The sequence below is a fragment of the Anolis sagrei genome, chromosome 3 (assembly GCF_037176765.1).
Source record: "Anolis sagrei isolate rAnoSag1 chromosome 3, rAnoSag1.mat, whole genome shotgun sequence".
Lineage (NCBI taxonomy): Eukaryota > Metazoa > Chordata > Lepidosauria > Squamata > Dactyloidae > Anolis > Anolis sagrei.
In genome coordinates this window covers 79819058-79846341 of record NC_090023.1, presented here as the reverse complement: position 1 = coordinate 79846341, position 27284 = coordinate 79819058, and the positions used below count along the sequence as shown (strand labels likewise).

Genomic DNA, 27284 nt, shown 5'->3' with positions numbered 1-27284 from the left:
CCTCAGGCAGCATGCAATCAAGGGCTAGTGATAGCTTCAAGGCAATAATTCCCCCATTGGTCAGAAGTTTAGAATAGTGAATATAATAGCATACTGATGCCATCCATAAATAGACAGTGGTAAGATAATCACAATTTTCTTTTGGTATGCTTTCATTATTGTTTTTAAGTCTCATTGGGTTGTCTCTCACTGGTGGCAAGTCTATCCTAGGATTTCCTTGGCAAGATTTATTCAGAAGAGGTTTCCCCTTACCACCCTCTGTGGCTGACAGTGTATGACTTGCCCAAGGCCACCTAGTGGGTCTCAATGGCTGTTCAGAATTTGAATCCTTGTCTCTCTTGAGTACTAGTCTAACACCCAAACAAATATTCTCTTATCCAATTATATGCTTTACACCATAGTCATAAAATGTGATGCTTAAATACTTGGAAGTGAATATTTATGGTAGATTGGAGCTGCCGTCACCAGTAAGAATTGACTGTGTATATGATGCTGTCCTATCCTCCTGTCAATATGAGTCTTGCATAGTAATAATGCCTAATTTGTTCATTTTGTTTTTCTTTTTATCAGTCAACTCAGTGGCAAAGGAAATGAAGAGTTTAAACATTAGCAGCATTTTTAAAAGCTGACTGTTAAAAAAATATGACTCAATTTGATGGATTTATTTTTTTTCTTTTCTTTTTTCCAGACTAGCATTAATAGTATGATGAGTGTATATAGTGAAACTGGGGACTATGGCAACGTGAAGATCAGTGGTGAAATTTGTCTCCAGATCAGCTACAGCTATAAAACAGGTGCCCTCAACATCCTTGTAAAAAAATGTAAGAACTTGGCTGTGGCAGATGAAAAGAAGCACAGAACAGATCCGTAAGCTGACAGGTTTCTCCTTTAACCTTGTATTTTATTTTATTTTTTACATTTTGGTCATGTTTGCTCTGTAAGAGAGGACATGGGAATACAAGAGATACACAGATATCCACAAGTTTACTTCATAAGAAAAATATTCCTGAATCTCTGACAAGGAAGACATCCAATAGCCTGATAGGTTTCCTGATATGTTCTCAGTAATATTTTGGTTTGCAAAAGAAACTTCCCCCATCTCTCTTATTTTTTACAACCCACACTTTAGGTACATGTATGCTCTAGAATTAAGGCTCCTGGAAGTTGTAGTTTTATGTCTTTCGCTCTCTCTATCATAGAGTGCAGGTGCTTCACCAATTACAGACCCCAGAATTCAATAGCATTCACCTATTTTACTTAAAGTGAGGTCAAACGGCATTCATTCTATAGTGTAGCTGCACCCTTGGAAAGGGATAAGACTCTGATATCTACCTGCCCCTGTTTACCTGCAAAATGGCATACTGAAGCTTTTTCTCACTTGCGCTGCATATTGAAAAACATAAATAAAGACAAGTATCCCTTCAAGTCTATTATTCTGCAAAATGCAGTGAAACTTAAGAGAGGAGTGAAGTAGTTCTGAAAATCAAGTAAGCCATGGTGAAGCTTTTGCTCACAATTTCCAAACCTTGTCTCTTACGTTTTAACCCACAAGAAAGTTGGAAGCCTTTCAATTTTAAGGAAATCACAGTCCTCTAGGTAGCCTTTCTTTCTGGGAATTATGGCTTATTTAACATAAGTGTGGGCAAGTATTGGGTCACCCAGTTTTTGTTCCTCCAATAGCTTGGAAAACTGCAACACCACGAAATTGACCATAAATCCACCATAATTCCGATCCCAAGTGACCAGAAAATTACTTATAGTTTACATTTTCAGGATGTGTGTGTGTGTTTTGGGAACACAAATCATGAGTCTCCTGGACCTGGAAGTCCTTCACCTGGATTGGCAGCTGACCATTCTGGTATGCTTTTTAGCCATCCTTCTCAATGAGGGAGGCTTAGTCAGGACTGGAGTTGCAAAACATTGAGAGGCTACATCCTTCCCTTGGAACACATTTTTCTCAGTCCTAGTTTAAATAAGAAAAAGTTAGACCAGAACATTTTTCTCAAGCCATTGGTTGCATGAGTTTGGCTATTGTAGAAAGCTGTGGTTAGTTTAAGAATGGGAACAGCAGATTTTAATTGCCCTCCTGGCATAAAGGACAGGAAAGGGAAAGTGAAGCAAATGAATTCAAGTGTGATTTCCTCTCTCCCAGGCTGTTTGGCAAGTTTTGGCAGGTGGAGGATTAATTAAACCGCATTGTGGTTTTTAAAAAAGCAAAAAGCAGCAGGAGTCTTGCTCTTTTCCAATTTTCCTGTAACCCTTCTTAAAGAAGAGAGATCTCTACTGCTCTCTGATTTCTCTCATATGTAAAGGTGTTGAAGCTATGTGCATATTTGTAGTGATGGCATATATAGTTGTATTTTTTAAGTATGTCTCTGTCTCTTTCCCCCTTACTTCCTGACATTATCTGTGTTCATGGCACTGAGACTGCAAAGGTACAGTCAGTCCTCTATAGTCTTGTGGGTTAGGGGCACAGGACTTCTGTGAAAGTGAAAAACTGAAAATAAATAAATTGTTTGGTTTTTTTTTCCACCTGAGATAACACCTCTCTAGGAATTTCTGGGTTATCCAGCATGATCCTATGGTTAACTTCTGATAGAAGCTGGCCATAGAATAACATTGGATGACCTAGTGATTCCAGAAAAGTATTCTCTTTGGCTATTTCTAGGTCCTCCAATTTGACTGGAGGAAGTTGATCCGAGAATCACATTGGAAGGCCTAGATATTCCTAGAGAGAATGCTTCTAATCAAATCTGCGAAGAACCAAATTCATAAAGTCAAAATTAGAAATCTAGAGGGTCAACTGAATTGTATCTTTCAAACAATGTAAGAAATTGGGCTCATGTGACTGTTACTTTTGACACGTATACACATATATCCATATATATCCATCTTCACACACTCATTTTTCTTTCACATGCTTTTTCGTCTATGCCCAGGAATTTTTAAAAATAGAAGAAGATTCATATCAATCAGCACTCACCTGGAGTCTGTAGCAGCACAGCCTATACAAATGTTAATCTGCTCAGGGAGAACTGTCCCTAAACTAGAGTACCTGAAAGCATAAATACAACTATTCCACCTTCCTGTGCATATCAAATAACTTAGTTTGTTTGTAGGATTACAGTCATGCTGCAAGAATTTCCTTTCTGTGTGCAACATTGGAGTGTTTTGTAGTTTCTGTCAATGATTTCCTATCTACGTTGCAGCTACGTCAAAGCATACCTTCTGCCAGACAAGTCTCGCCAAAGCAAGCGCAAGACAAAGATCAAAAGTAACACCACTAATCCAGAATTCAATGAAATGCTGAAGGTGAGGTCTAGGACAGAGTCATATATCACACTTCCTTTGTGATCATCTGATTTAGTATCAAATCAAATACTGTCTTGAAACAAGAAAGATGATTGAGATTAAACATGGGGCTAGAATTGCAAGGAATAGATCACTGATTTAGAAAAGAAATCACTCCCTGTCTATTCTCTCTCCCAACTTTATCCTCCTTACACTCTATTTATTTGGACATGTTATTTCTACTCTTTTTTCGACTGTAAAAGAACAAGAATTGTATTGACTTTTATGACTCACCCTCCTAAAAAAAATTCCCCAGTGGATATCTGAACTGATTCCAAGCTTAGAACAGCATATATTTTCTAATATTCCTGTATGGCAATTTTAAGATTTTATATATGTGTGTGTGAGAGAGAGAGAATATTATTACAGTCAGGTAGCCCAGTTATCAGAATTTTGGAGAATTATTTCACCAGTTCTTGGTTTTATTGTTTAATAAAAGCAATATTAAAAAAATCTACTTAATGTGTGTTTGGTTTCAGAAGTAAGGCTTTATGTCCGCAAAAACTCCTTTTACATTCTGAAGAGTCTCTTAGATGTCTCTGAGCTCCCTAGATCAGGAATAAACACTGTTAAAAATTCTAGGAGCTGTTTTAGACTTTACAGCTGGATTTACATTGCCAAAGAATGCCATCTGAACTGCATTATATAGTCAGTGTAGACCAGGCGTGGGCAAACGTGGGCCATCCAGGTTTTTTGAACTTCAACTTCCAGCTGTTAGGAATTGTGGGAGTTGAAGTCCAAAACATCTGGAGGGCCCAAGTTTGCCCATGCCTGGTGCAGACCCATATAATGCAGTTTGAACTGTATTGAACTGTGTTATATGGGTCTACACTGACTGTGTAATGCAGTTTGAACACCATAATATGGCAGTGTTTATCCAAGTCATGATCCAAAGAATGTTTGATTAAATACCAGTGACAGAAATTAAGGGACAAAACCATCAATATTTTATCTTGATTTCAGAGTAATTTTGTTTGTACTCCTCTCCCCCCCCCCCCCCACAAAATATAGACAAACATGAAAGATTAGTTTCAACACCTGCATAATTGGCAATAACAAAATAATTTGGATTCTTGTTTTAAAAAGGAAGCTCAATCTGTTTTAATCAGTCTGATACAGAAACAGGCAGCAGCAAGAAAAATAGGCTTTCAAGAAGAGAAGTGCATTGACTAGATCTGTCCCTAAGAAGAGCCTTTACTGATTGATTAGGTCTGTTTTAGCAAAGAGGGGAAATGCTTTTTCAGTACGTTGTTTATCAGCAACTTGCACCTTCTATACTAAAAGGCATTACAACTCCAGTCCTTTCAGTGTATGGGGCAATAAATTCTTATCATGCAAACATGTTCATCTTTTGTCATTTCACAGTATGTCATTAGCCATACACAGCTTGAGACTCGGACTCTACAGCTTTCTGTCTGGCATTATGATAGATTTGGGCATAACAGCTTTCTTGGAGAAGTGGAGATACCTTTAGACTCCTGGAACTTTGAAAATCAGGCGGATGAGTGGTTTGTACTTCAGCCTAAGGTGAGCATGTCCCAGTTGACTGATATCTGAACCATATGCTTTAATTTACATGGAACACATTGTTTTATGTTGGGAGTTGCTTCATGAATTGCAGTTTGAACCCATCTGTTCACTGGAGAACAAATATTAGCAAATGGCTATTGGGATTAAGAACTAGAAAAACCTTTGCAATGTTTGATCATTGTTTTGTGTGTGTTTGCTGTGTGAGTAGTTATCTACTTTGAGAGCATCAATTAGATGTACTGTGGTTCTGGCCCAGTGAAGCCGTTCTTCAGGTTTTGAAATAAAATCAATTGTTGCAAAAGCAGGGGTAAGGATGGGTTATATGTATCATGCTATCACTGCCAGAAGACTAAATGCCTCTCAAGTTACTTGGCACAGTCAAATTCTTCTGCAGCTGTTTTGGATTATCAGGTTTTTCCTGGCGATAGCCAGCATTTAAACCATTTCTATACCAGTTTGACAACAAACTGGGATTTTGAACTTGAGCTGTCCAGTTTAGATTTGCCTGAATATTTCACCATGGAAACATATTGTCACAATGGATATTTTAATTTCATGAGCAATATCATAGCTATCAAATTTTATATTACTGTATTTTGGTAGTTTTCTGAAAGTCAAAGTGTGGAACTTCAACAAGAGACCACATTTTAACTGAGCACTATTATTTAAATATAACTCGTATGTGCTATTCTGGTAATTCAACTTCCATAATGCCCTTCTTCCATCCTATCATGTTAAAGTAGTAGTGGAAAGTATAAAAAAGAAACACAACCTGTTTCTACTAGTCATCAGAATGTTTCTTTTTATAAAAACTTAAGGCAATTCTATGATCTTTGGGAGTGTTTTGGTTTACCTCCATGCAGGGCCGTAGCCAGAAAAAAAATTCGGGGAGGGTTGACAATTTCAGCGGGGGGGGGGGGGGGTTGAAAATTTGGGGGGGGGTGAAAATTTCGGGGAGGGTTGAAAATTTCGGGGGGGGGGGGTTTGAAACCTGCCTCCTAGCTCACGCTGAAGCAAAGAGCACAGCAGGGGGAAGAGCAACCTTCAATAGCCTGCAGCTCCGCCCCTGTCAACCACCTCCACCAAGTCTGGCCTCCTTAATGAGAGCATTCAACACACACACACACACCCAACTTGGTTGCTTCACTACATCGGCTATTGCTGCAAGTAATGACAGTGTGAATAAATTGTCAATATTTGCTTGAGATAGTGCTTACAGTTCTGGAGGGACTCTTAATTTTTTGCATCTCATAGACTTAGCATGGGGGTTTGGTTAACCAATTAAAATTCATGAGTAAACCAGGTTTTTTAAAAAAATCTGAAACATTGCAGGGGGGGGTTGAACCCCTAAAACCACCCCCTCGCTACAGGCCTGCCTCCATGTCGTATCACAAATACTGGATGATGTGCTCTTCCTCAGTGTCAACCCTGCTCAAGAGGGGAAAAATGCATTTTGGGAAAATGATGGTGCAACTTCAGGGGCAACTTCAAATCAAAATCAAAAACATTTATTTCGGTCATTGACCAGCACAGGAAATAGTGTCACGTTTCCATACAAACCTGGCATGTTTGGTACATTAAAAATATAAATACAACTACTAAAAACACAATATGGGTGAGGGAGCAGAAGGGGAAACAGGGTAAAAACATACAATGCCCAGATCCATCACCAAATTGTAGATTCAGGGAAGAAGATTACTGGACACACAGCTGACTTTTGGAACTAGTCATTCCCTGGCGGATTTTGTATGCTGCTGCACAAAACTTTGCAACATTGTAGGTTGTAGCTGAATTAGTATCCGCAAGTAGCAGGGCGGTATAAAATTGTCCTGAATGGCCTGGGTGCTTGTCTATCAAGGGTAAGATAAGCCTGGCACGGGTATCTCTGTAGAACGGACACTGAAGGAGCACATATTCTATTGTTTCCACATGACCCGAGTCACAGGGGCAGAGCCTCTCTGGGAAAGGGATCTTCCGGTAGCGGCCCTCGAGTACAGCTGATGGGAGAGCGTGGCATCGGGCCAGGGTGAAAGCCCTCCGATGAATAGGAACCTCTAAGTATGTTAAATATGCCATAGGGGAGGCAAGGTATCTGCTGTCTTCACTGACAAGGAAGGTTGGAGCCGAGGCCAGATCTAGTTGGCGCTCTGTGTCTGTGATACGTTGTTTAATAAGTGCTTTGGCTTGATTGTAATCCATAGCTAATAGTAGATCTGGAGAAAATCCCAACGAGGAGATTTTGGATGCTACCACCTGCTTCCATGTGGATTGGAAGTCATCCTCCATGGTTAGTGGGGCAAGGCCAAGGGGTGCACGGGACAGTCTGAGCCAGAGGTTAAGTATGGCCACCCACACCCTGGCCTCCACTCTCATAAAACCCGTCTCTAGTCGCAGGGTGGCATTAGAAACGCATTTAGGTACCTGCAAGGCCGATCTCAGAAACTTGGACTGGACCAGTTCTAATGGGGCAAAACTGGGGAAGGGGCCCAGCTGAGCACCATACAAGAGTTGGGCTAATGACTTGGCTTCAAACAGCTTGAGTGCTGCCGGTGTGAAGTGGCCCCCTCTTGTCCTGAGATATTTGAGAATGGCAATTGAGCTCCCCTGCGCGGTGTTGGATACTTGATCCCCATGAGCTCTTCTGCTACCATTAGATTGGAAAACTACACCTAGATATTTGAAGGATGTAACTTGTTCAATTTTATGACCATCTATGCTCCAAGAGTAAGTCCTGGGCCTATTAGCGAAAGCCATGATTTTGGTTTTATTGTAATTGAGTTGGAGCTGATCTGTGTTGCAATGTTGTATTAATGCTCTCAAAGCTCTTTTGAGCCCAATGGGTGTTCTAGAGAGTACAGCAGCATCATCTGCATAAAGCAGGATGGAGATGTGTCTTCCCGCCAGCTTTGGGGGGTGGAAGTCCATGTTTTGAAGCTGGACCACTATGGAGTTTATATAGAAGTTGAACAGCAAAGGGGCCAGAATGCAGCCTTGCTTGACACCCTTGCATGTTTCAACAGCCTCAGTGAGGTGGCCTTGTGGGTTGCATCTTACTTTGAGTGTGGTCTTTTCATGAAGTTGGCGTATTAGATATAGTAGACGGCGATCAATTGTAGAACTCTCCAGTTTTTCCCAAAGTTTAACTCGCGAGATGGAATCAAATGCTGCTTTGAAGTCAATAAAAGCAGCATATAGTGAGGTTATGTTTTGGGATGAATATTTTTCCACAAGGTGTTGCAGCACTAGGCACTGATCTATGGTGGATCGACCTTCCCTGAATCCAGCTTGCTCCTCAGCTAATATGCTTTCTTGTTCCAACCAATCTTGGAGTTTCCATTGTAGATGTCTAGCATATAGCTTGCTGATAGTGTTAAGGAGGCTGATTGGTCGATAGTTCGCAGGATCATCCTTTTTCCCTTTCTTTTTGTAGATGGGAACAATGATTGCAAGCCCCCAATCCTTGGGGATTTGGCCATGGTTGTCAATACATGTAAAAAGTGAGGCTAGGATGGGGGTCCAGAAATCCAGGTTGTTCTTGATGGCCTCTGCTGGGATAAGATCTTCTCCTGGGGCCTTGCCTGATCGTAGTTGGGCAACCAGGTTCTTAATTTCTGTAGCTGATACAGGTGGCCATGGGGGGAGGGGCAACTTCAGATCCATGAGGACTTAAACCTCTCTTATTTCTCAGACTTTCAGAATCCCTCCACTCCTTGATCGCTCACAACAATCTCCATGACTTGTTTATATATTTTAAATAGTTAGGAGGAAAAGATACATGAACTTCAACAGGACATTTTTCTGTTTCATTCTTTCAGATGGAGGTTGCAGCTGACACTGGCCTTCAGTATAAAGGAGAATTGATAGTTGTCTTACGATACACCCCTCCTGAGAGGAACCTAACACTTCCATTAGGAGAGACTCAAGGTAAAATAAACATTGATCCTAGCATCTAGCATTTTCTCTCTCTCTAGGTAATTGCAATTCACCATCTTGTGGTGCAGACATAAGCCATAAAATTACTAGACTGTAGAAGATTAGAATTGCTGACTACTCGATTAGTTACCAATCTCAAAAGAAATTTCAAATCACAGATAGTTTTATTTTTCTGAGTATTCAGGACCCAGATGTACTCCTTGGAGAGGATGTAGGATTCATCAGCTTTCCTAAATAATTCTGAACTGATTTATCAGCTGTCATTATGCAGTCTTTTGTTATAATTTGATTTTCATATTGGCTGAGGAGGCCATTGCATGCAGAAACTTGCAGACACATGCTAATAGTGTCTACAGAAAGTAGAAAAACTATTTTTGTATAGAAAGGTGTATATAGTTTTGTACATAAACTCTTGCTGACTTTGTGCAAGTAATTGGTGCAGACCACATTATATCCTGATTTTGTTAGTCTTTCTCTTTCTTAAACATCTCTTGTCATCACATACATATTTTTAATGTTAGTTAAAGTTTAGTTTGTTTAGATCCCCTTTTCAGTGTCTTTTAAAATGCATGTACTCAATTCATTGTGCTAGCAGCCACTTTCCTTTCAAACTCCGTTTTATGCAATGTACAACCAGCCTTCATAATTACTTAGCAAACCAATCATCTTTTTATTTTGGAAATGGCATCTTATTTATTAAGATGGGTCTTCTTAAAGGGAGATGCACCACATTTCCGTGATTGAGAGAGTGGGAGGAAAGAACAAAGCTTTGTTTATGTGTGAGCAAATGGGTAAATGCTGAAAGAGAGATTATTTGGAGAAAACCCCTCTTGGACAAGAGACAAAATGTGTGTCAGTCTCATAAGTTGGAAACAATTGGAAGGTTCGCAAGAACAACAACAAAATACAGAATATCTAAGCATTAAAGTTTATCAAACTATTGTGGAAGTTGGTACACATTTAATTGTCTTTAATTTATTCAAGGAAAGAAGAGTTCTAAGAAAGCAAGGAAGTCTAGCTCACAACTGCTGTCAGGAGGCATATTAGAAGTTATCATCAAGCAAGCCAAGAATTTAATGGCTGTGAAGTCAGGAGGAACCTCTGACACATTTGTGAAAGGGTAATTTCTTCCATCTTGATTTCTGCTTAAAATGCCAGTGGATGTTGTATTTTCCCCCCACTGAATTTATTTAACCATTTCCCCACCACTGGAAGCAGGTAGGGAAAGTGAAAGAGGTTATTCCTTCACTCCCTTCTGTTGCTTTTTAATGTTTTAAAATAGGAAACCTACTCTTAGATCTAGTTTTTCATTGTGACTACTTCTCTAAACCAGGTGTTCTCTTTGTCAGGCGTGAAGCTCCTTTTGAAGCAAAAGTTTACTGTGGAGCCTCAATGTTTATATATTATATTATATACTTATATATATATATATATATATATATATATATATCCACATTGTATTTTAAAATTTGACAGACAGGCTGGGCCAGTGGCAGATGGATGGAGAGTGTTTGTGTGAACTAATAGGAAAAACAAAACATAAACACTGCACATATCTTGTTTGTAGTGCAAAAAAAGGGAAAGTAAAAAAGAACAATACATTTTAAATGAACAATTTTAACCAACATACACTTAACATTATTTCAGTGCAGAAGGGAGGAGGGAACCGTGGAGCCCCTCAGTATGCTTTGTGGAGTCCCTAGGACTCCACGGAGCACACTTTAAGAACCACTGCTCTAAACAGTGTCTGCCTAATGTAATGGTTTCATTTGGTGTGACTGGTACAAGGTCATGATTCCTCCTCTACAAAATTTGCAGCTCATAGTGTGAAAATAAGAATTATCTCACATCTTTTTATATACCCGTTCTCTTCACTCCTTTACAATCACTCCTTAGATGCATCTTTTTAAAATACATACACTCACATATGTTAATGTAAAACATCTTCAAAATTTGATGAATAAATTAAACAATACTAGACTCCTAACAAACCCTTGGGTTCTTTCTGTGCTAATTGTCCAGTTTGCTGCCATTCTCTACTTTCAGTCTTTTATTAATTAATCATGCAAATATCCCCACATTTTATTATTTCCTAGTAGCATTTGCATATTTCCCAGCTTCTGTTAAAAAGACTAATTTTCAGTGACTGTTTTACTTCTTTCAGAATGCTTAGGAATATGTATTTGGATTGATCTGTCTTGTAGATCCTTGAATTTAACTTCTTGTCACTCTAGCCTTGTTTGAATGTTAGTAAAATAGTTAAAGTAAATGCATAACCAGGACCCATCCAGTCCCACTTACCTGTCATAGCTCTCCTCATATAGAGAGACACCTGCAGAAGCTCTGCAACTGATAACTCTGAAACACTGAAATGTCAACAATATGGGTTATGTGGATAAAACCCATAAGTGAAGGAGGCTCTAATTGTTGGGTTGTTTGGCTCAGTATGCCGGAAGTGATAGTGGCAAGGACAGTGCTATAATTCTCCATCCCACGTGAAGTTAAACTAGTTAATTTAACTTCATCATTCTGAATACCCAAATACTGCTTTAGTTAATTTAGTTTTTCAGATTAGTTTCCTAAAGGGATTGGTTGAGAGGTAAGCATTGGCCCAATGTCTTCTGAAGTGCCAACTAATGAAAGTAATTTGTTCAGCTTTTAACAGTTTGTGTCCTCCTTCAACAGCCTATTCACTTCTTTATCAGTCTTATTGACTAGTGTCCTATCTTATTTTTTTAAAAAAATTAATAATGTTTTAATTGAATACATTTACAAATGTCATTACACCTTCCTCTCCAACAGTTAGCTGCTTTAGTACAATCAACTATCACAGTTGCCCATCAGATGCTAGTTTCCTAAATTGATGGTCTGTCTCACTGACTAATTTCCTGCTCCTTATATATTTATATAATTATTTGTCTTAATCTTTGTAACTTCTTAATTTTATTTGTAACATGCACCTTATTAACTAGTTTTGCCAGAGTGTGTGCTCCTCCTCATTCTTCCATTTAAATGACACCTTGTTTTTTACATGTTCTATTCTTTTATATCTTATAGTTCCATAAAAAATAAATACAAATAAGGCATATTAGCAACAGATGGTCTGATATTTATCTCAGTCATGAATGTTATGTATTAGGGAGGGGAGCAGCACAAACTATCTGAGGTGCACTCTTGGGATCTTTCTTCCTATCCAGATACAGTCATCTTAGGAAACTGTATATAATATATAATGTTACTATAGTGTATATAAGTAACATTATTGACTTCAGCAATTTATTCTATGTATTTATGTATAAGTCTTGAAATTTTAGCCACTTGTCAACCTAAAAAAACTGAGCCGACTTATCTATGGGTCAGTGTAAGTGCTACACTTACTCTTATATTAAAAAAAGAAGAACAACTATCTCCATCTCTCAGTAAAATAGTGAATGTGAAGAGCTTTCCAACACAGGAGAACCTAATAGAAGCCCTGACCCACTTTACTCACTCTGCCGTGGCACCACTTTTGATTTTCCTGAATACCTGGAGTGAGAAATGGCATTGGCAACTGAGGGTGGCTCACCCCCTGAGGTAGCACTAGCTTTCCCCTCTCTGTGGAGTAAACCTTCAACTTATCCACGGGTCATGTAAAAATCCATAATTTTGTTCCCAAAACTTGCCTTGATTTACACAGAATGTCGAGTTTGTTTTGTTTTGTTTTTAACAATGGAACCCTCAAAGAAAGTGTTTCACATTGTGAAAATTTTTACTTGAAAAACAGATAATACAGCGCAAAATGTTTAGGCCAAGTTGAGCCAGAGAATTAATCTTCACAGTGAAAAATGTTATCACCAGGGATGAGTTCAAATCAATATAGTTAACATTTTATAGTTTGCTTCTGCATTGAGTTGAAAATATGATACAATTTGCCGGCATAGCATACTTTTCCTAGTCCAGTAAGAGGTGTTGCCCTAATATTTTCTTTTTCCACCACCATGTCCCATTAGGCTCTAATGAATATCTCTTCCTAGTAGTTATAATTGTAGTGACATTGTAACAAACATGTAATCTTCTCTTGTTTTCTTCCTATTTTCTCTTAGATACCTCCTTCCAGACAACAATAAAGCTTCCAAACACAAAACCCATGTAATAAAAAAGAGTGTTAATCCACAGTGGAACCATACCTTCACTTTTAGTGGCCTGAATCCAAGAGATATACACAATGTTTGTGTAGAACTCACAGTCTGGGACAAGGAGTCCCTTTCCAGCAATATCTTCCTGGGAGGCGTTCGCCTGAATACTGGAAGCGGTAAGATCAGTAACTGAACTGGATAGGAGCTGTTGCTTTCTTTCCCTTGGTGTGTAAGAAGTTGTTGGAATGAAAAAAAATACTGCTACAAGTTCATTTCAAGAGCTAGCTAATTTACTATTGGATGATGGGTCTTAACCCTCACCCCAGAACTCAGCTTTTAGCCTTTAAACCAGAGGCTGGAAATGTTTAACTAACATACTGTATATACTTGAGTATAAGCCGACCCGAATATAAACCAAGGCACCTAATTTTACCACAAAAAACTGGGAAAATGTATTGACTTGAGTATAACCTGAGGGTGGAAAACACAGCAGCTTCTGGCAAATTTTAAAATAAAAATAGATACCAATAAAATTACATTAATTGGGGCATCAGTAGGCTAATTTTTTGAATATTTACATAAAACTGTAATTTAAGATAAGACTGTCCAACTTTGATTGAATCATTATTCTAACTTTCAATGTAAATGTGCTAATTATCCTTCCAATAATCACCATAGTTTATTTTAACTATACATTTTGGGGGCACTGCTATGTGTATATGAATAAAGAAAAGTGGGAAAGACTGGCGCTGAAAGAGGAGGAGAAGAAGGTGTGTGCTGCATGAGAGGGGAGGGGAAGGGGAGCTGGGTTGCTGTGCGGAGAGGTGAGGGTCCTGGCTGGAAAGTGTGGGGCTGAAAGAAGCCTTCCAATATAGAGAAATCTTCCAATGCTATTGCAGTACATTTCATTTTTACACCAGAGTTCACCAAATAAGAAATGGGAATAATACTTCCCTCTCATTGTGTCCTTACACAGAACATAAAACCTGGTGCATTCCCATTAATAAAATGCAATAAAATGCTACTTTCACATCCCTTATTTGAACAGCAGAACATTTTGATTTTGGGATCTTTTTTCTCTAATGGAAAGAATAAGAATAGTAAGTGAACCTGAAGGAACTGTAAGGAACCTGAAGGAACTTACAGAAGGAAAAATCAAAGTTTTTAAATTGGATAGAATTGATTTTGTATTTTTCTCTTAACCCTCCAATATGTTGACTATTGCTATTTTATTATTTCCAGGGATAAGTAATGGCAAAGAAGTGGACTGGATGGATTCTCAGGGGGAAGAGCAGCTTCTTTGGCAACAAATGATTGATTGTCCTGGAGATTCTGTAGAAGGTGTTTTAATGCTGAGATCTAGCATGGGAAAACGCAAACTCTGAGAGAAATGCTATTTGTATAAGATTCACTCCAGGTATCTTGTGTACACAACAGTGCCATGAACTCTAGACCTACAGTGGAGCACCTTCTGTAATAATTTGCACATGTAAAATAGGAAAGACAAATACTTATTCAACACAGACTTTAAAGCTCCTGCCATGAATTATAAAAGCATTTAGCACTTTCTTACATAAACATTGTGCCACTTTTTCGGCTTTGCCCAACAGAATTTGGCAATGCGCTTGGGAGACTGGATTTCCCAGGTACTATTCAGTCACTGGAATAAAATCCTCTAAAATGCCTCAATGAACATAATTTAAACAGTTCTTCTTAAGTTAAGATTGTTTTAACATGTATTTTCTCATTTAAAATGTGTAATTAATAGTCTGAGTTAGGGCACTCAAAATGAGCTAAGGGATGAGGGGGGTTTTCAGATTTCAGGCAACCTGCAAGAACAATTACTTTTTGGCTGTAATTATTTCCTACTCCCATGTCCAAGCTCCTGCAAACTCATTTCCATAAATGGTTCCCAGTTGTGGGCTCGCTAATGAGCAATACATGAATCTTTCTGTGCCTAACTTACAAGCAAAACTGCTGTGTGTGGGTTTTTTAGAGACCAGCTGCTATTGCTGGAATACAAAATGGCAAGAGCCCCCTAAACATCATTAGTGGTTCACAGAATCTACTGAATACTGGCACTTGAGATATATATATATATATATATATATATATATATATATATATATATATATGTTGTTGTTCATTTGCTCAGTCGTTTCCAACTCTTTGTGACCTCATGGACCAGCCCATACCAGAGCTCCCTGTCAGCCGTCACCACCCAAAGCTCCTTCAGAGTCAAGCCTATATATATTGCAAGCAAACAAGCAAACCAGACAAATTGTTGCTGTTACATTACAATGTCTTATTCTGAAGATACGAAGTTTAATCCATTGAGGACAATAGCTGAGATCCTAAATTGCTATAGTCCCCACTCATCATCCTCGAGACTCACAGTTTTACTACAGTAGACACACACACCCCATCATCCTTTAAGGTGTTGGTGTGATCAGAGAATTGTAGGACTACGTCCTATCTAGATGCAGACTGATAACACCTTTTGCTGAGATCTGCCAGGATCTTGGGATGATGTGATCTAGGAGTATTGGGCCAAGAAGCCCAGCCAGATGCCTGTCAGTTCAGGGGGTCTTTCACAGTGAAATTGTGAACTGTGTTGGAGAGTATTGGTCACTGCAGGTGATGGAAGAAAATACAAGTCCCCACTGCAACCAAGATACGGACTTATTCTTGCATATGTTACAAACAGTCTGTGATGTTATTGAAGGAGAAGGACTCCAATGGAAGGATATTCTACTGTGATGATAAACTGCACTAAGAGTTGTTTTTCCTAATCATTGTACTAATTCTACCTCCCTATTATTTGAAAATATGGAATGATCAAATGTTCCTCTCCCCCTTAAATCTTTTTAAGCATTTGAAAACTAATAATTTTAGTATCATTGCTCTCGTCCCCTTCTCTGTTTGTTCCTTCAGACTCTTTTTGATTTGACTTGTCTTTTATATAGGCTGTAAAGCAACTGCTACTTAAGGAATGATACACGTAAAGGATCTGAAGTCCTGCCTTCACTTACCTAACTTCTTTATTCATAAAAATACATTACACTGAGCCATTTACCATGACTCCATCCACTGAAACTTCCCACCGGTGGTGATTTTTGCCTAGTGAAGAGATTAAGAGGGTTACAGAAGCATCCAGACATGTTCTCATAGCTAGATGTGTAGCAATTGCATCAACCAGTGTCAAATGCATCTGACCACAAGGGCACAACCAGATGGTGCTGTGATCCCACCCCTGGTCACTCTTTTCCAGGTATGAATGACCATAGGTGGCAGACTTCAGCAACTATAGGCAATCTTCCAGTTACAAACATCTGACTTACAAGTGACTCATAGCAGGCATGTAGCCAGGGGGGCTTTGGGGGCTTCACACCCCCCCCCCCAAATTCTCATGGTGGTCTGTGAAAAGGCCTAACTGGTACATTATTTATACTGTTACATTTATTCATATCATGATCTGATCACCATGCTCAATATAACTCATATGCATGGGAGTATTGGGATAACGATACAAAAGGTTTGCTAGGGTAGACCCTCTTTCACTCAGACTCAGCCCCCCCCCCTCCCGAGTCAAAATTCTGGCTACGGGCCTGACTCATAGTTAAGAAAGAGGGGGGGGGGGACAGGAAGTGAGAGAAATCCACCCCTAGGAAGGGAAATTTGCTCCTGAAAGAGTTATCCTGGGGAAAAGGTGTCTGCACTGAAGCTTTATCACCAATCCTTGTTTCCACAACAAGCCAAACATTTCAAAATCCAATTCTCACGGCGACAGAAAGTGAGGTGAAATCTTCTGAACATGGGCACAGATAGCAAAGCAAAGATCACAGGGCTGTTTACCCTTCCTTGTGTTATATCCAAAGTGCTCTCTCTCTCTCTCTGGCCCCTTCTACGCTGTCAGATAATCCCGTTATCAAAGCAGAAAATCCACATTATCTGGCTTGAAGTGGATTATTTTAGTTTACACTGCCATATAATCCAGTTCAAAGCAGATAATGTGGATTGTATACAGCTGTGTAAAAGCCCCCCCCCCCCCAATCTATCTATCTATCTTTGGCTGGAGTTACACTTAAAGACGTACCTGTTCTGACTTACAAACAAATTCAACTTAAGAACAAATTTTCAGAACTAATCTTGTTTGTAACTTGGGGACTCTCTGTATTTGGTAGATCTGGGGGAGTGGGGGCAGGGCTTTGGTCACTGTGGAGGGACGGAATACCAGTCTCCACAATAATAAAAAGGTTAATTTATGCATGAATGTGCTGCTAACAGAACACCAGCCTAGAGTGAATTAAGTAATATAACATAGCACAACTATCCCCTGCAAATGTTTATTAAAGTTGTCAGCACCAAGGCAGGGATGCACATAATAAGTCCCTTAAATATGAATTAGGCATTATAACTAATTCATGCATGGACCAAATTTGTAAAGTATCGGGGGGGGGGGGGGGGGTTAAAAGCTACTTGAAAATATTTTGTTATTTCAAAATAACACTGCCAAAGAAAAGCAATATGAAAAATAGAAACATTGTAGTAGTGGTAATGAGGCGTCATGAACGTAAATGAGTCTTTTTGCAATAGGGAGCTGCCTTACCAGATAGCAGCTGCTGGTCAGTCCTGACTTATTGGGTCCACTTGTACACTGCTCTGTATCCCAGAATCTGATCCCAGGTTATCTGCTTTAAACTAGATTATATGAGTTTCCACTGCCAGATAATCTGAGATAAGCAGAAAATCTGCCATCAGATCCTGGGATATAGGGGCAGTGTGGAAGGGGCCTGGGCAGCAGCTGCTGTGAGGGCCCGTCTACACTGCCATATAATCCAGAATATAAAGGCAGATAATCCACATTCTCTGCTTTGAACTAGATTATCTGAGTCTACACTGAATCCAGTTCAAAGCAGATTATCTGGATTTTATGCAGCTGTGTATAAGTGGCTTGAGTTTCAGGAGTCTGTTCTCCAGTTTATTGGAGCAAATCAGTCTGATGTTTCTACTCTCTACCCACAAGTGCAAAAGGAATTTCGATAAGGATTCTGCTTCTCTGGGACCAGATATTGCTTGTGGGAGTGGAATGGAACAGGAGTCTGCCAAATAGGAGAACAGACCTAAGTGATTATGGATGTTGATGCCCAGTAAGAGGGGGTGAAGGTGCATTGGGATAGGAATGCTACTAAGTATATGTAGCTAAGTAGCTGATCTAGAAGCTTGGCCAAAAAATCAATAGATGCTTTGGGGAGAATTATATAGATCTATTGGAGCTGATAGCATCAGATCCAAACTTGGGAATGTTGACTTTGTTGTTGTGTGCCTTTAAGCCATTTTTGACTTATGGTGACCCTAAGATGAACCTTCACAAAGGTTTCTTTGCTGAATTTGGCCAATGGAGGCTTGCCCTTGCCTTCCTCTGAAGCCAAGAAAGTGTGGCTTGCCCAAGGTCACCTAGTGGGTTTCCATAGCTGGGTGGGGTCTCAAATGCCAATGCCCTAATGTCTTGGCCCAACACTCAAACCAGTATGCCGTCCTGTCTAGACCCTTCTAAATCAATGGGATGTAAGTTAGTCATGGCCCCTTGTAGGTTCATTGATTCGAAATGACCTGCTCTAAGTATGACTAAATATGGCTTTACTATTTCCATAGATTGAAGCTATAAAAGCCTTTGGCTTTGTAGAATTGTGCCTATATGAGGGGAGTTTATTTAATACATAACGTGGTAAAATACAGCATGTGAATCAGACTTCATTTGTAAAGCAGGTTTTTTAGGGCAAGGAACTCCATTAGTAGATGGAAGATGAAGAGCAGTGATTCATAAATAGCATGACACCAGTAGCTTGGGACCACTTCAGTGTTCAAGACGTGCTTGTTCCATTTTTATCCTGCAATTCATGCTGTAAAATGGCCTTGATACTTTGTGGTAATTGACACTATGAAATATTCGCAATTCCCCATAAGACCAGGGTTGTTGATTATGTATGTGTACAGCACCAACCAGGATTTTTTTTTGTTTTGATCTTCTTTTAAACAAATATAGGGGACCAGTAAAGGTTATTTGCTACTTAGCAGATTTTTCCTTTTCAAGTGATTCTGATTTTATGTGCTGATTCATCATGTGTTTGGGAGTACTTTGAGTACCTTGTGTACTGTTCAATAATGTCTTGCTTAAAAACCTTTGCTTTGCTGTACAATAAATCCCAGAAATCTTATTACTGATTCTATCATTTCATCTAGCTCTGATTCAGAATAAGTACAGAGTGCAGATAGTGCGGCACCTTTGAAAACATTCCTCTGCAGTTATTATCACACTTTGGCATATTACCACAGAAACAGATTACAGAATTGTTGTAAGTTTTTTGGGTTGTATGGCCATATTCTAAAATATTATCTCCTGATGTTTCACCTGCAGAGGTTGTGAGACCTCACAACTTCTGAGGATGCCTGCCATAGATGCAGGCAAAACATCAGGAGAGAATGCTTCTGGAACATGGCCATGCAGCCCAAAAAACTTACAACCCAGTGATTGCAATGTAGATTGCAAAATACAAAAAAAAATGCTAGTTTTCTAAACATTTATGACAATTCTTTCATAGGAGCCACAGTGGTGCAATGGGTTAAACCCTTGTGCTGCTGACCTGAAGGTCAGCAGTTTGAATCCGCAAGATGGGGTGAGCTCCAGTCTGTCAGCTCCAGCTTCCCATGCTGGGACATGAGAGAAGCCTCCCACAGGCTCCCCCTGGGCAACGTATCTGCAGACGGCCAATTCTCCCACACCAGAAGCAACTTGCAGTTTCTCAAGTCGCTTCTGATATGATTAAAAAAACACTTTCATCATTTGCCTGTTTAGGTCATCTTTTAAAAGTCTAAAGCCCAACAATTTTAATATTTGAATGATATGAAAAACATTTGTTTTGGATGATGTTGAAAGTGGAAGATAGTGGTGGTTGCGAACTTATGCCCACATATTTGGAAGAAAAATCCACTACATGCAAATGTGCTTATTTCTTATAGAAAACGTAAAAATTAAACTCCCACTCATTTTTCCCAAAGCCCTTTTTTCTGGAAAATTGGAGAAAATAGATTATGGGCTATTTTTTTTTTAGGAATGGTGACTAAAATATTTAATATAAGGTTCTCAATTACTTTTTGTCACAAAATAATTTTTTAAAAGTATGTAAGAGAAAGACTTCTGTGGAAGACTGCTACGCTATCAGATCATTTTCCTTTTTTTAGTCCATTTTATGAGAATGAATGCCTTAAGTGTGTCTTAAGAATTAATAGTGACAAAATGTTCATGGCATCTTCTGTCTTTATTTGGGGTTTTGCCAGTTCCAGAAAGAAGGGAAAAGGTTTCCTTATTGTTCGGGTGAATTTTGAAGCTCTGTTTGTAACAAAGAAATCATTAAAAGTCCCATTTATAATACATTCTGAAAAAACTCTATTTTTAATATATCAAACGTGATAATTTCATACCAAACCAACTTGTATATAATGTATTTTATTAGGAAAGTGACTTTGATATGTAAAGGATACTAAGTATTGCAATTTTTTAAAAAAAAATCTGCAAATTTCTGTTTTCTCCATGCTCCAAAATTTTACATCTCAGATATGTATGAGCACCCTGGATGCTGCTTCTTTGTTCTGTGGCAATTATGTGAATCTCTAGGATGTCAATTGCATTTAAGAGTAGATCCTCTAAATCCCACAGGGTAAGATATACCCTTAAGTCACTGTAGGGCACTTATGGTTTTCTTGATATGGGAATGCAGTCATTTAACCTGAACCAAAATAACTAATGGTGATGGGCTATGAGAGTTGCAATAGAAAAGAGACTCACAATGAGAATTACTCAGTTTGCACTAGTTGCGCTGGGGCTCTCTAGCATTAAATAGTCAAATTGTTTTGTTCCCTCTCATAATGCAACCAAGTATAATCCTTAGCTTTTCAAAAGATGATTGGGCTGTTTTCTTCCCATATCTCACAAGAGAACAATTCATGTGTGGCAATAACTTATATTGACAACATGCATTATCAACTGTCCTGCTGAATGTTTTCATATATAGTCCTGAGATAAATCGAAAAGCTATATTAGAAACACTTTTTATTAACAAAATCATTTGAGTGTGTTTGCAAAATATATTAAAATGTCTTTCTATTGTATTTATTTCTCTTATGACCATGCATTTGAAACACTTCAGCTGGGCAAGTATCAATGATAACCTAATGCAGGTCCATTATAAGTTGTGCCAAAAATCAGGTATGATATTTTGTCTCTCATCAAATTCGCTGGTTTTTTGGGGGCTTTTTGGGGGGTGGGGGGGTTGTTTCTAGATTCTCCTTGTGGAACAATATTTAAGCTTATTTATAGTTATGGTAACTTAAGATTTTATTCTGTGTATAACTGAAAAATGCCATGTAAACATTTAAATGCTTATTTCAGAATTTGTAAAGAGAAAAACCGAGATACACTTTGTTTATAAAATCAAACCGGAGGACTACATTTTATACTTCAACACAAATATTACATAAAGATTAAATGTGTGACTCTCCAGCGGTAGCTGGATTGCATCCTTCGCCATCTCTCTCGGTGGGCAATGCTTCTGAGGTCGGTGCTGTTCAACACAATCAGGAGGACCATACATTTCCTTCCTCAACTAAAATTGCTATGGACAGGTACAGCGTACTTGCTGGGTTTCCAAATAGTTCACTGGTTGTAAAGAGTCTTGCTGAACCAAGCAAAGGGGCCACCAGTAACTAATTTCCTAAAGGAGAAAGCAAAATTCCCCACAAGTGTTACAAAAGATATTTAAGTAGGCACATCTCCACAGCCCAGGACCTAAATCCTGTTGTTTTAGTGCTCGCTAGAGTAGATCCACTGCACCAATGGGATTTATGTATGTGTTGGCTCACCAATCAATTAAATGTATCTACTCCAGTTTCATTGCTAGGAGTTCTCACCGTGAACTCACATCTCCTTTCAGCTTTCTCATCTTCAGGCTAAATATGCCCAGCTCTTTAAGCTGCTCTTCATAGGGCTAGTTCTCCAGATCCTTGATCATTTTAGTCGCCCTCCTCTGGACACATTCCAGCTTCTCAATATCTCTCTTGAATTGTGGTGCCCAGAATTGAACACATTATTCCAGGTGTGGTCTAACCAAGGCAGAATAGAGGGGTAGCATTACTTCCCTAGATGAGTGATAGTTTGTGCAGTTCAGACCAGGACAGGACAGCCTCTCCATTTTTATCCTCTTGAGCATAGCCCCATACGTGGCTATGGCAGTTGAAGTCCCCAATTACTACCGCCTTTTGGTGCCTGTCAAAGTTCTCAGGGGAGGAGAAGCAGAACTCTTCATTTGGGAGCTTGTACACAGAGGTGATGGTGATGTTATTAAGCTCTACTGTTAGAACCTCGATATTGTTTTCTTCAGTATTGTGGGCACTGCTGACTTGGAGGCCTGGTTTGACAAAGACAGCACTTCCATACTGCGCATGTGGTCTTTCCACTACTAGGATCATTGCTGCCACATGACATTGTTGGCTCCTGTTTAACTTGCTGTCCACAAGGACTCCTAGATTGTTTTCACATGTACTGCTCTCGAGCCAGGCGTCCCCCATTCTGTATCTTTGCATTTCATTTTTTCTGCCTAAGTGGAGTACCTTGCATCTGTCCCTGTTGAAATTTAATGCCAGAATGTGAAACCTCTCACCCTTAAGATGGTTTTGACTTCAGCTTCTATTATTTACTTGTCATTGGCCATACTAATTGTTCCTCTTGGGTATCTGAAGTCCATCATATCTGAAGTCCGTCAATAAAAGGTGGCAGAGCCCCAAGCCACACTATTCTGCCTTTCTGGCAGATACTGATTAGAAGCTTTCTGCTAGTAAAAATGAAAATTGCATGTTCTCACTTTCCTTAGCTTGTCCCTAGTTCCTTGTTCAAGGTCAACTCAATGCTGTTGATTTCATATTCAAATAAGTGAGACTAGAACAACAAAAAAGCAAAACAATATTTTTATTAATAAAAGATCTGTAAAAAGAAAAGAACATTTACACGTGAAATAATGTTTGAAGTTATTCTGAAAAGTTAAGGCAATTCAATAAGTCCACAAGACTTTCCATAGAGGAAAATAACACTCCTAAATTAAAGCGGCACCATATATAAATGAAAAAGATGTTTCACAACTCATAAAAGGCTAAACTCATACAAATTTTTAAAAAGACCTGTACAACAATTATTTCCATACTTCTATATTCTGCATAGCACTGGAAAAATGTAGACAGCAAAAGTACCGGCATCTGGACGTCTGGGATCCAGAATCAGGGACAAGACTGGCCAGATTCTGCTTGTAATTTTATCTCGTCTTTTCTCAGAGGGAAAGTGTCAATGAGAGTAAAGAGCTCAGCAGGGGTTGCTGGGAAAGGATATCGCTCTTTGTCCACACCATGTTTGTCAACTACCACCATATTGAAGTTATAGTGGGGAATACGAAGTAACAGCCTAAAGATGTGAAAAAAATAAAGACTTAGATTTGTTTGTGTTGTGTACATACGATTTGAACTGTATAGTCCTCTATCTTGCCCAGTGATATCTTACATTACTTCCCATTAATGTATTTGTCAACATAAAAGAAGGAATAGCCCCCTTTTTGGACATGGAATAAAAGCCAAGAGAGTATGCAATTACAGCTTTTACATATATTGAGACAGTATATTCATTGCTGGAAGGAAGCACTTTATCTTGCATGGTTCAAATTAGAAAATAATGGGCAAATATGAGGGGCAGTCTTTGGGACCTACTGTTAAATAAGTTTTAATTTACCTGAGTTGCAAAGCAAGGGCAGGAGGCATCAGTCTTAATCCTATTCTTCCAATCTGTGCTGGATAGACCCCAACCAACTCAATCACTGTAACATGTCGGAGATCAAGCCCACACAGTGCTGGCTAAAATAAATCAGATAAGACATGGATAAAGACATGAAGCAAATTAATTTACGACAGAAATAATATCTATAAAAATGCTGTATTTGGTGGTCTGGAAGAGAGGTATTTTGCATATTTTATACGTTAAGTAATTAATTTTTTTTTTTACAATAGGCTTCATCCAAGAAAGACTACATGTATTCAGAACTACACTAGTGGATTCACCACTGGATTAAGAAACATGAGAGCCCCAGTCTTTAAAGATTGTAAAAACAGGGTTAAAGAGAGGATGGATATTTCTTTCTTTTTTAAAAAAAAAAAACCAGTTTCATATACTCAGATTTTTCTTGTTACTAATACTGGTATCAAATTGGAAACAATGCAGGAAAGGGTAATAATTTTAAGCCATCTCTTACATTAAAAGCAAAGACCCAGCTTCAAAGGGATTATTAAAAGCAAGTACCTACCTTCTGAAGAAAGCAGATATGCTTACATTTCCTAGTTAGGTTTGTACAATGTTTCTATAGAGTAAATTTTGAGGCATTGTGAGCTGAACTTTTTCAGTCTGGTTTGGAGATTCTCATACATGCCCTTCCCATATCCACTCTGAAAGATTGGAGGTCTCCAGAATGGAGTGGGGAATTGCTCCAGATGCAGCCTCTTCTAAGGAGCTCATAACATTGATGAGGGACAGCGGGGGATTCACCAGTCTCTGTGGTGAATCTGCAAGGTGGCGGAGTAATCCTGTCAGCCTGCACCCCGCCTCACCCACAGCAACACTTCCCTCCACATTGGCACTGTTGCTCCGTACAGAACACAGGAAGCCTCCCATGTTCTGGCCGAAATGTTGTAGGACGCTTGCACCACAGTTAATCTATGGAGCCCTGTCAGAAATGAGTGTGCATCGTGTGATGGGCACCACAGTGTAGGGCTCCATAGATGAAGTGCGCCTCATGACTCTTGCGAAGTGGCATATCACTTGATCTTCTAATCCATTATTTATATTAAACTGAAGGTAGGAAGTAATGTTAGTGGCCACAGTTCATCTATATTGCTTTTGGAGAAGAACTGACTTCATACCTAGTAAAGGGGCTTGTGCTTACCTGCAGCATTCCCAGTTGCAGTCTATAAAAATAATTGGCTGCAGTTGGAGTTGATATGATGAGCAGCCTTCGTTTCTCATAAAACTGATCCAAGAGGGCTGCTGCTGTCCTTACACCGACATTAATGCTCATGGCTGAAATTATATGCAAAAATAATGTATTCACTCAGGTGGAATAATTGAGAAAATGATTTAGAATAAGAATGAGCAACTTGTGACCTACCAAATGTTGCTGGATTGTCCCTCCCACATCCTACAGTGAAGGATGATTGGACTTGCAGCCCAACAATACCTGAATGACTAGACATTGTTCACAACGGATGTAAAGTATTCAGATCAAATAGAAATAAAATTGAAAGTGAAAAGGTATTAACTCATAGCATTGTTTTAAATGCTAGCTCTATTCAAAACAGGAGATAGCCACTGTGGTGTTGTGGTTTGAGCATTGGATTACAAATCTGGAAACCACGGTTTGCATCCCTGCTAAACCATGGAAATCCCCTGGGCGATCTTGGGCAGGTTACACTCAGGCTCAGAAGAAGACAAAAGCAAACCCTCTCTGAAAAAATCTTATGAAGAAAACCCTGTTGGGATCCCTTGCAGGACACAGACCCTTGATTTTATGACTGCACAGTATCTCTTCTACCAGTAAACAATGAAGTAGATTTTAAATGCAGTTGGCCAGCTTAATAGTTCTTCAGTCTAGGCCTACAAAGAGAGTCTGAAACTACAGAGAGCAGTATTTTACATCAGTTGCGTGTATGTTTTAAATATGCACACAAATTTCAAGGCATAACTTTAATAGAGGAAATCCAAAAGTAATCCAAATATACAAAGATTTCAACCCTGCAAATCTTTGCTTGACTGCTGCACTATCATTGATCTTTGGCTTCCCACAATAAATATAGCAATGTGACCGTTATTGATAATGCTGTAGTAAATATCTAAGTAACCAGAATAGAAGAGAAAAGTATGCTTAAATCTTTTCACTCTCAAACTGTAACAAATTGCTTTTTCTCACAGATGCTAAATGATACCTACTCTGTCAATATTTATGATACCCCAGAAGAATGTGGGTGGTTGCATGGTAATTAATTCCTATCAAGAACAAGCAACTAATCAATAGAATAAGAATAGTGTTCAATGAAATTCCCTAAGTTACAGTAGGAAAAAAATCCACAAATAATGGCTGTAGCCAGATAATCATTTATCAATGTATTCTTGTATTCAAAGAAAGATCTCCATTTTATCTCTGAGCACAGCTCTAACAAAGTATGTCTTACAGAAATATATACTGCAAGCTTCTTTTTAAATCAGAGAGAGTTTAAAAGTAACAGCTAGCAATAGTAAATGGAAAGCTATCCCATTTGTGCCATTTCTCATGAGTTTCTGTGGCACAGTAACATTACGTAAGAGGAGAAATAGGTTGACTTTAACACAATTAAATTCTGACTTTCCAAGCAAAATGTTGTCATCAGTATACACAGCAACCTAGCAACATACACAATGGGCTTTTAGCATCTCCTAGGATTTGGTTGCAAGACTCTGCATGGATACCAAAATTAGTGAATATTCAGGTTTTGTTATATGGAGTTGTAAAATGCTGTCCCTTATATTAAAATGGAAAAATCAAACATTGCTTTTTGATTTTTTTCAAGCCTTGGATGATTGAATCCATGGATACAACTATACCTAACCCATTAGCAATATTCCACCTACTTAATCATGAACATACACTCTACAAGTGTTGAAGCACGTGAACCAATAATTGTGATTATGTGAACCAAATTCCCCATTTGCACACAGAATCCTCCTCACATACTCCCTTTTACTTACTTTATTCCTTAATTCATGCAATTATTCATTACACACGTACGTGTACAAGTTGGATCCATTCCTGACCAGCCCAAATTGTATTGGCAAACTCTTGCTGGGCTTCCCTGCATGTCGTAACCACCAATGCAGGAAAATTCACAGGTTGCTCCATAATTATTGCCATCACCAGAACATTTTATGTAGCCATTTTCTGGAGCATTCAGTTTCCCACAGCGCCTGACTTTAAACACAAAACAACAGGGGCAGTACATAAATTGCTGTTTCTTCTTACACAGGGCCCTTCCACACAGCCATATAACCCAGAATATAAAGGGAGATAATCCACAATATCTACTTTGAACTGTATTATCTGAGTCCACACCGCCATATAACCCAGTTCAATGTGGATTTTATATAGCTGTGTGTGAAGGGGGCCATAGAAAAAAATGACTACAACATGGAGCAATGCAAGATTGTTATCACATTTCAGAAATACCTGCACCCTTGGA

General features: G+C 38.9%; 2 protein-coding genes across 6 annotated transcripts in view; one reads left to right on the top strand and one right to left on the bottom strand.

Moving 5' to 3' along the window:
* SYTL5 (synaptotagmin like 5) overlaps positions 1-17388 on the top strand; it is an 81625-nt gene extending 64237 nt beyond the window's left edge. For all 4 annotated transcript variants that reach the window (XM_060770160.2, XM_060770157.2, XM_060770158.2 and 1 more), the window contains 7 exons: positions 689-867; positions 3210-3312; positions 4717-4878; positions 8697-8805; positions 9799-9934; positions 12897-13105; positions 14172-17388. In XM_060770160.2, the coding sequence (XP_060626143.2) occupies positions 689-867; positions 3210-3312; positions 4717-4878; positions 8697-8805; positions 9799-9934; positions 12897-13105; positions 14172-14314 (1041 nt within the window). In that variant the 3' untranslated portion in view covers positions 14315-17388. The remainder of the gene's footprint in view (positions 1-688; positions 868-3209; positions 3313-4716; positions 4879-8696; positions 8806-9798; positions 9935-12896; positions 13106-14171) is intronic.
* Positions 17389-22930: 5542 nt separating this feature from the next.
* SRPX (sushi repeat containing protein X-linked) overlaps positions 22931-27284 on the bottom strand; it is a 46494-nt gene continuing 42140 nt past the window's right edge. For both annotated transcript variants that reach the window (XM_067466747.1, XM_067466748.1), the window contains 4 exons: positions 26837-27016; positions 24962-25095; positions 23758-23879; positions 22931-23436 (listed from right to left, as the gene is read on the bottom strand). In XM_067466747.1, the coding sequence (XP_067322848.1) occupies positions 23256-23436; positions 23758-23879; positions 24962-25095; positions 26837-27016 (617 nt within the window). In that variant the 3' untranslated portion in view covers positions 22931-23255. The remainder of the gene's footprint in view (positions 23437-23757; positions 23880-24961; positions 25096-26836; positions 27017-27284) is intronic.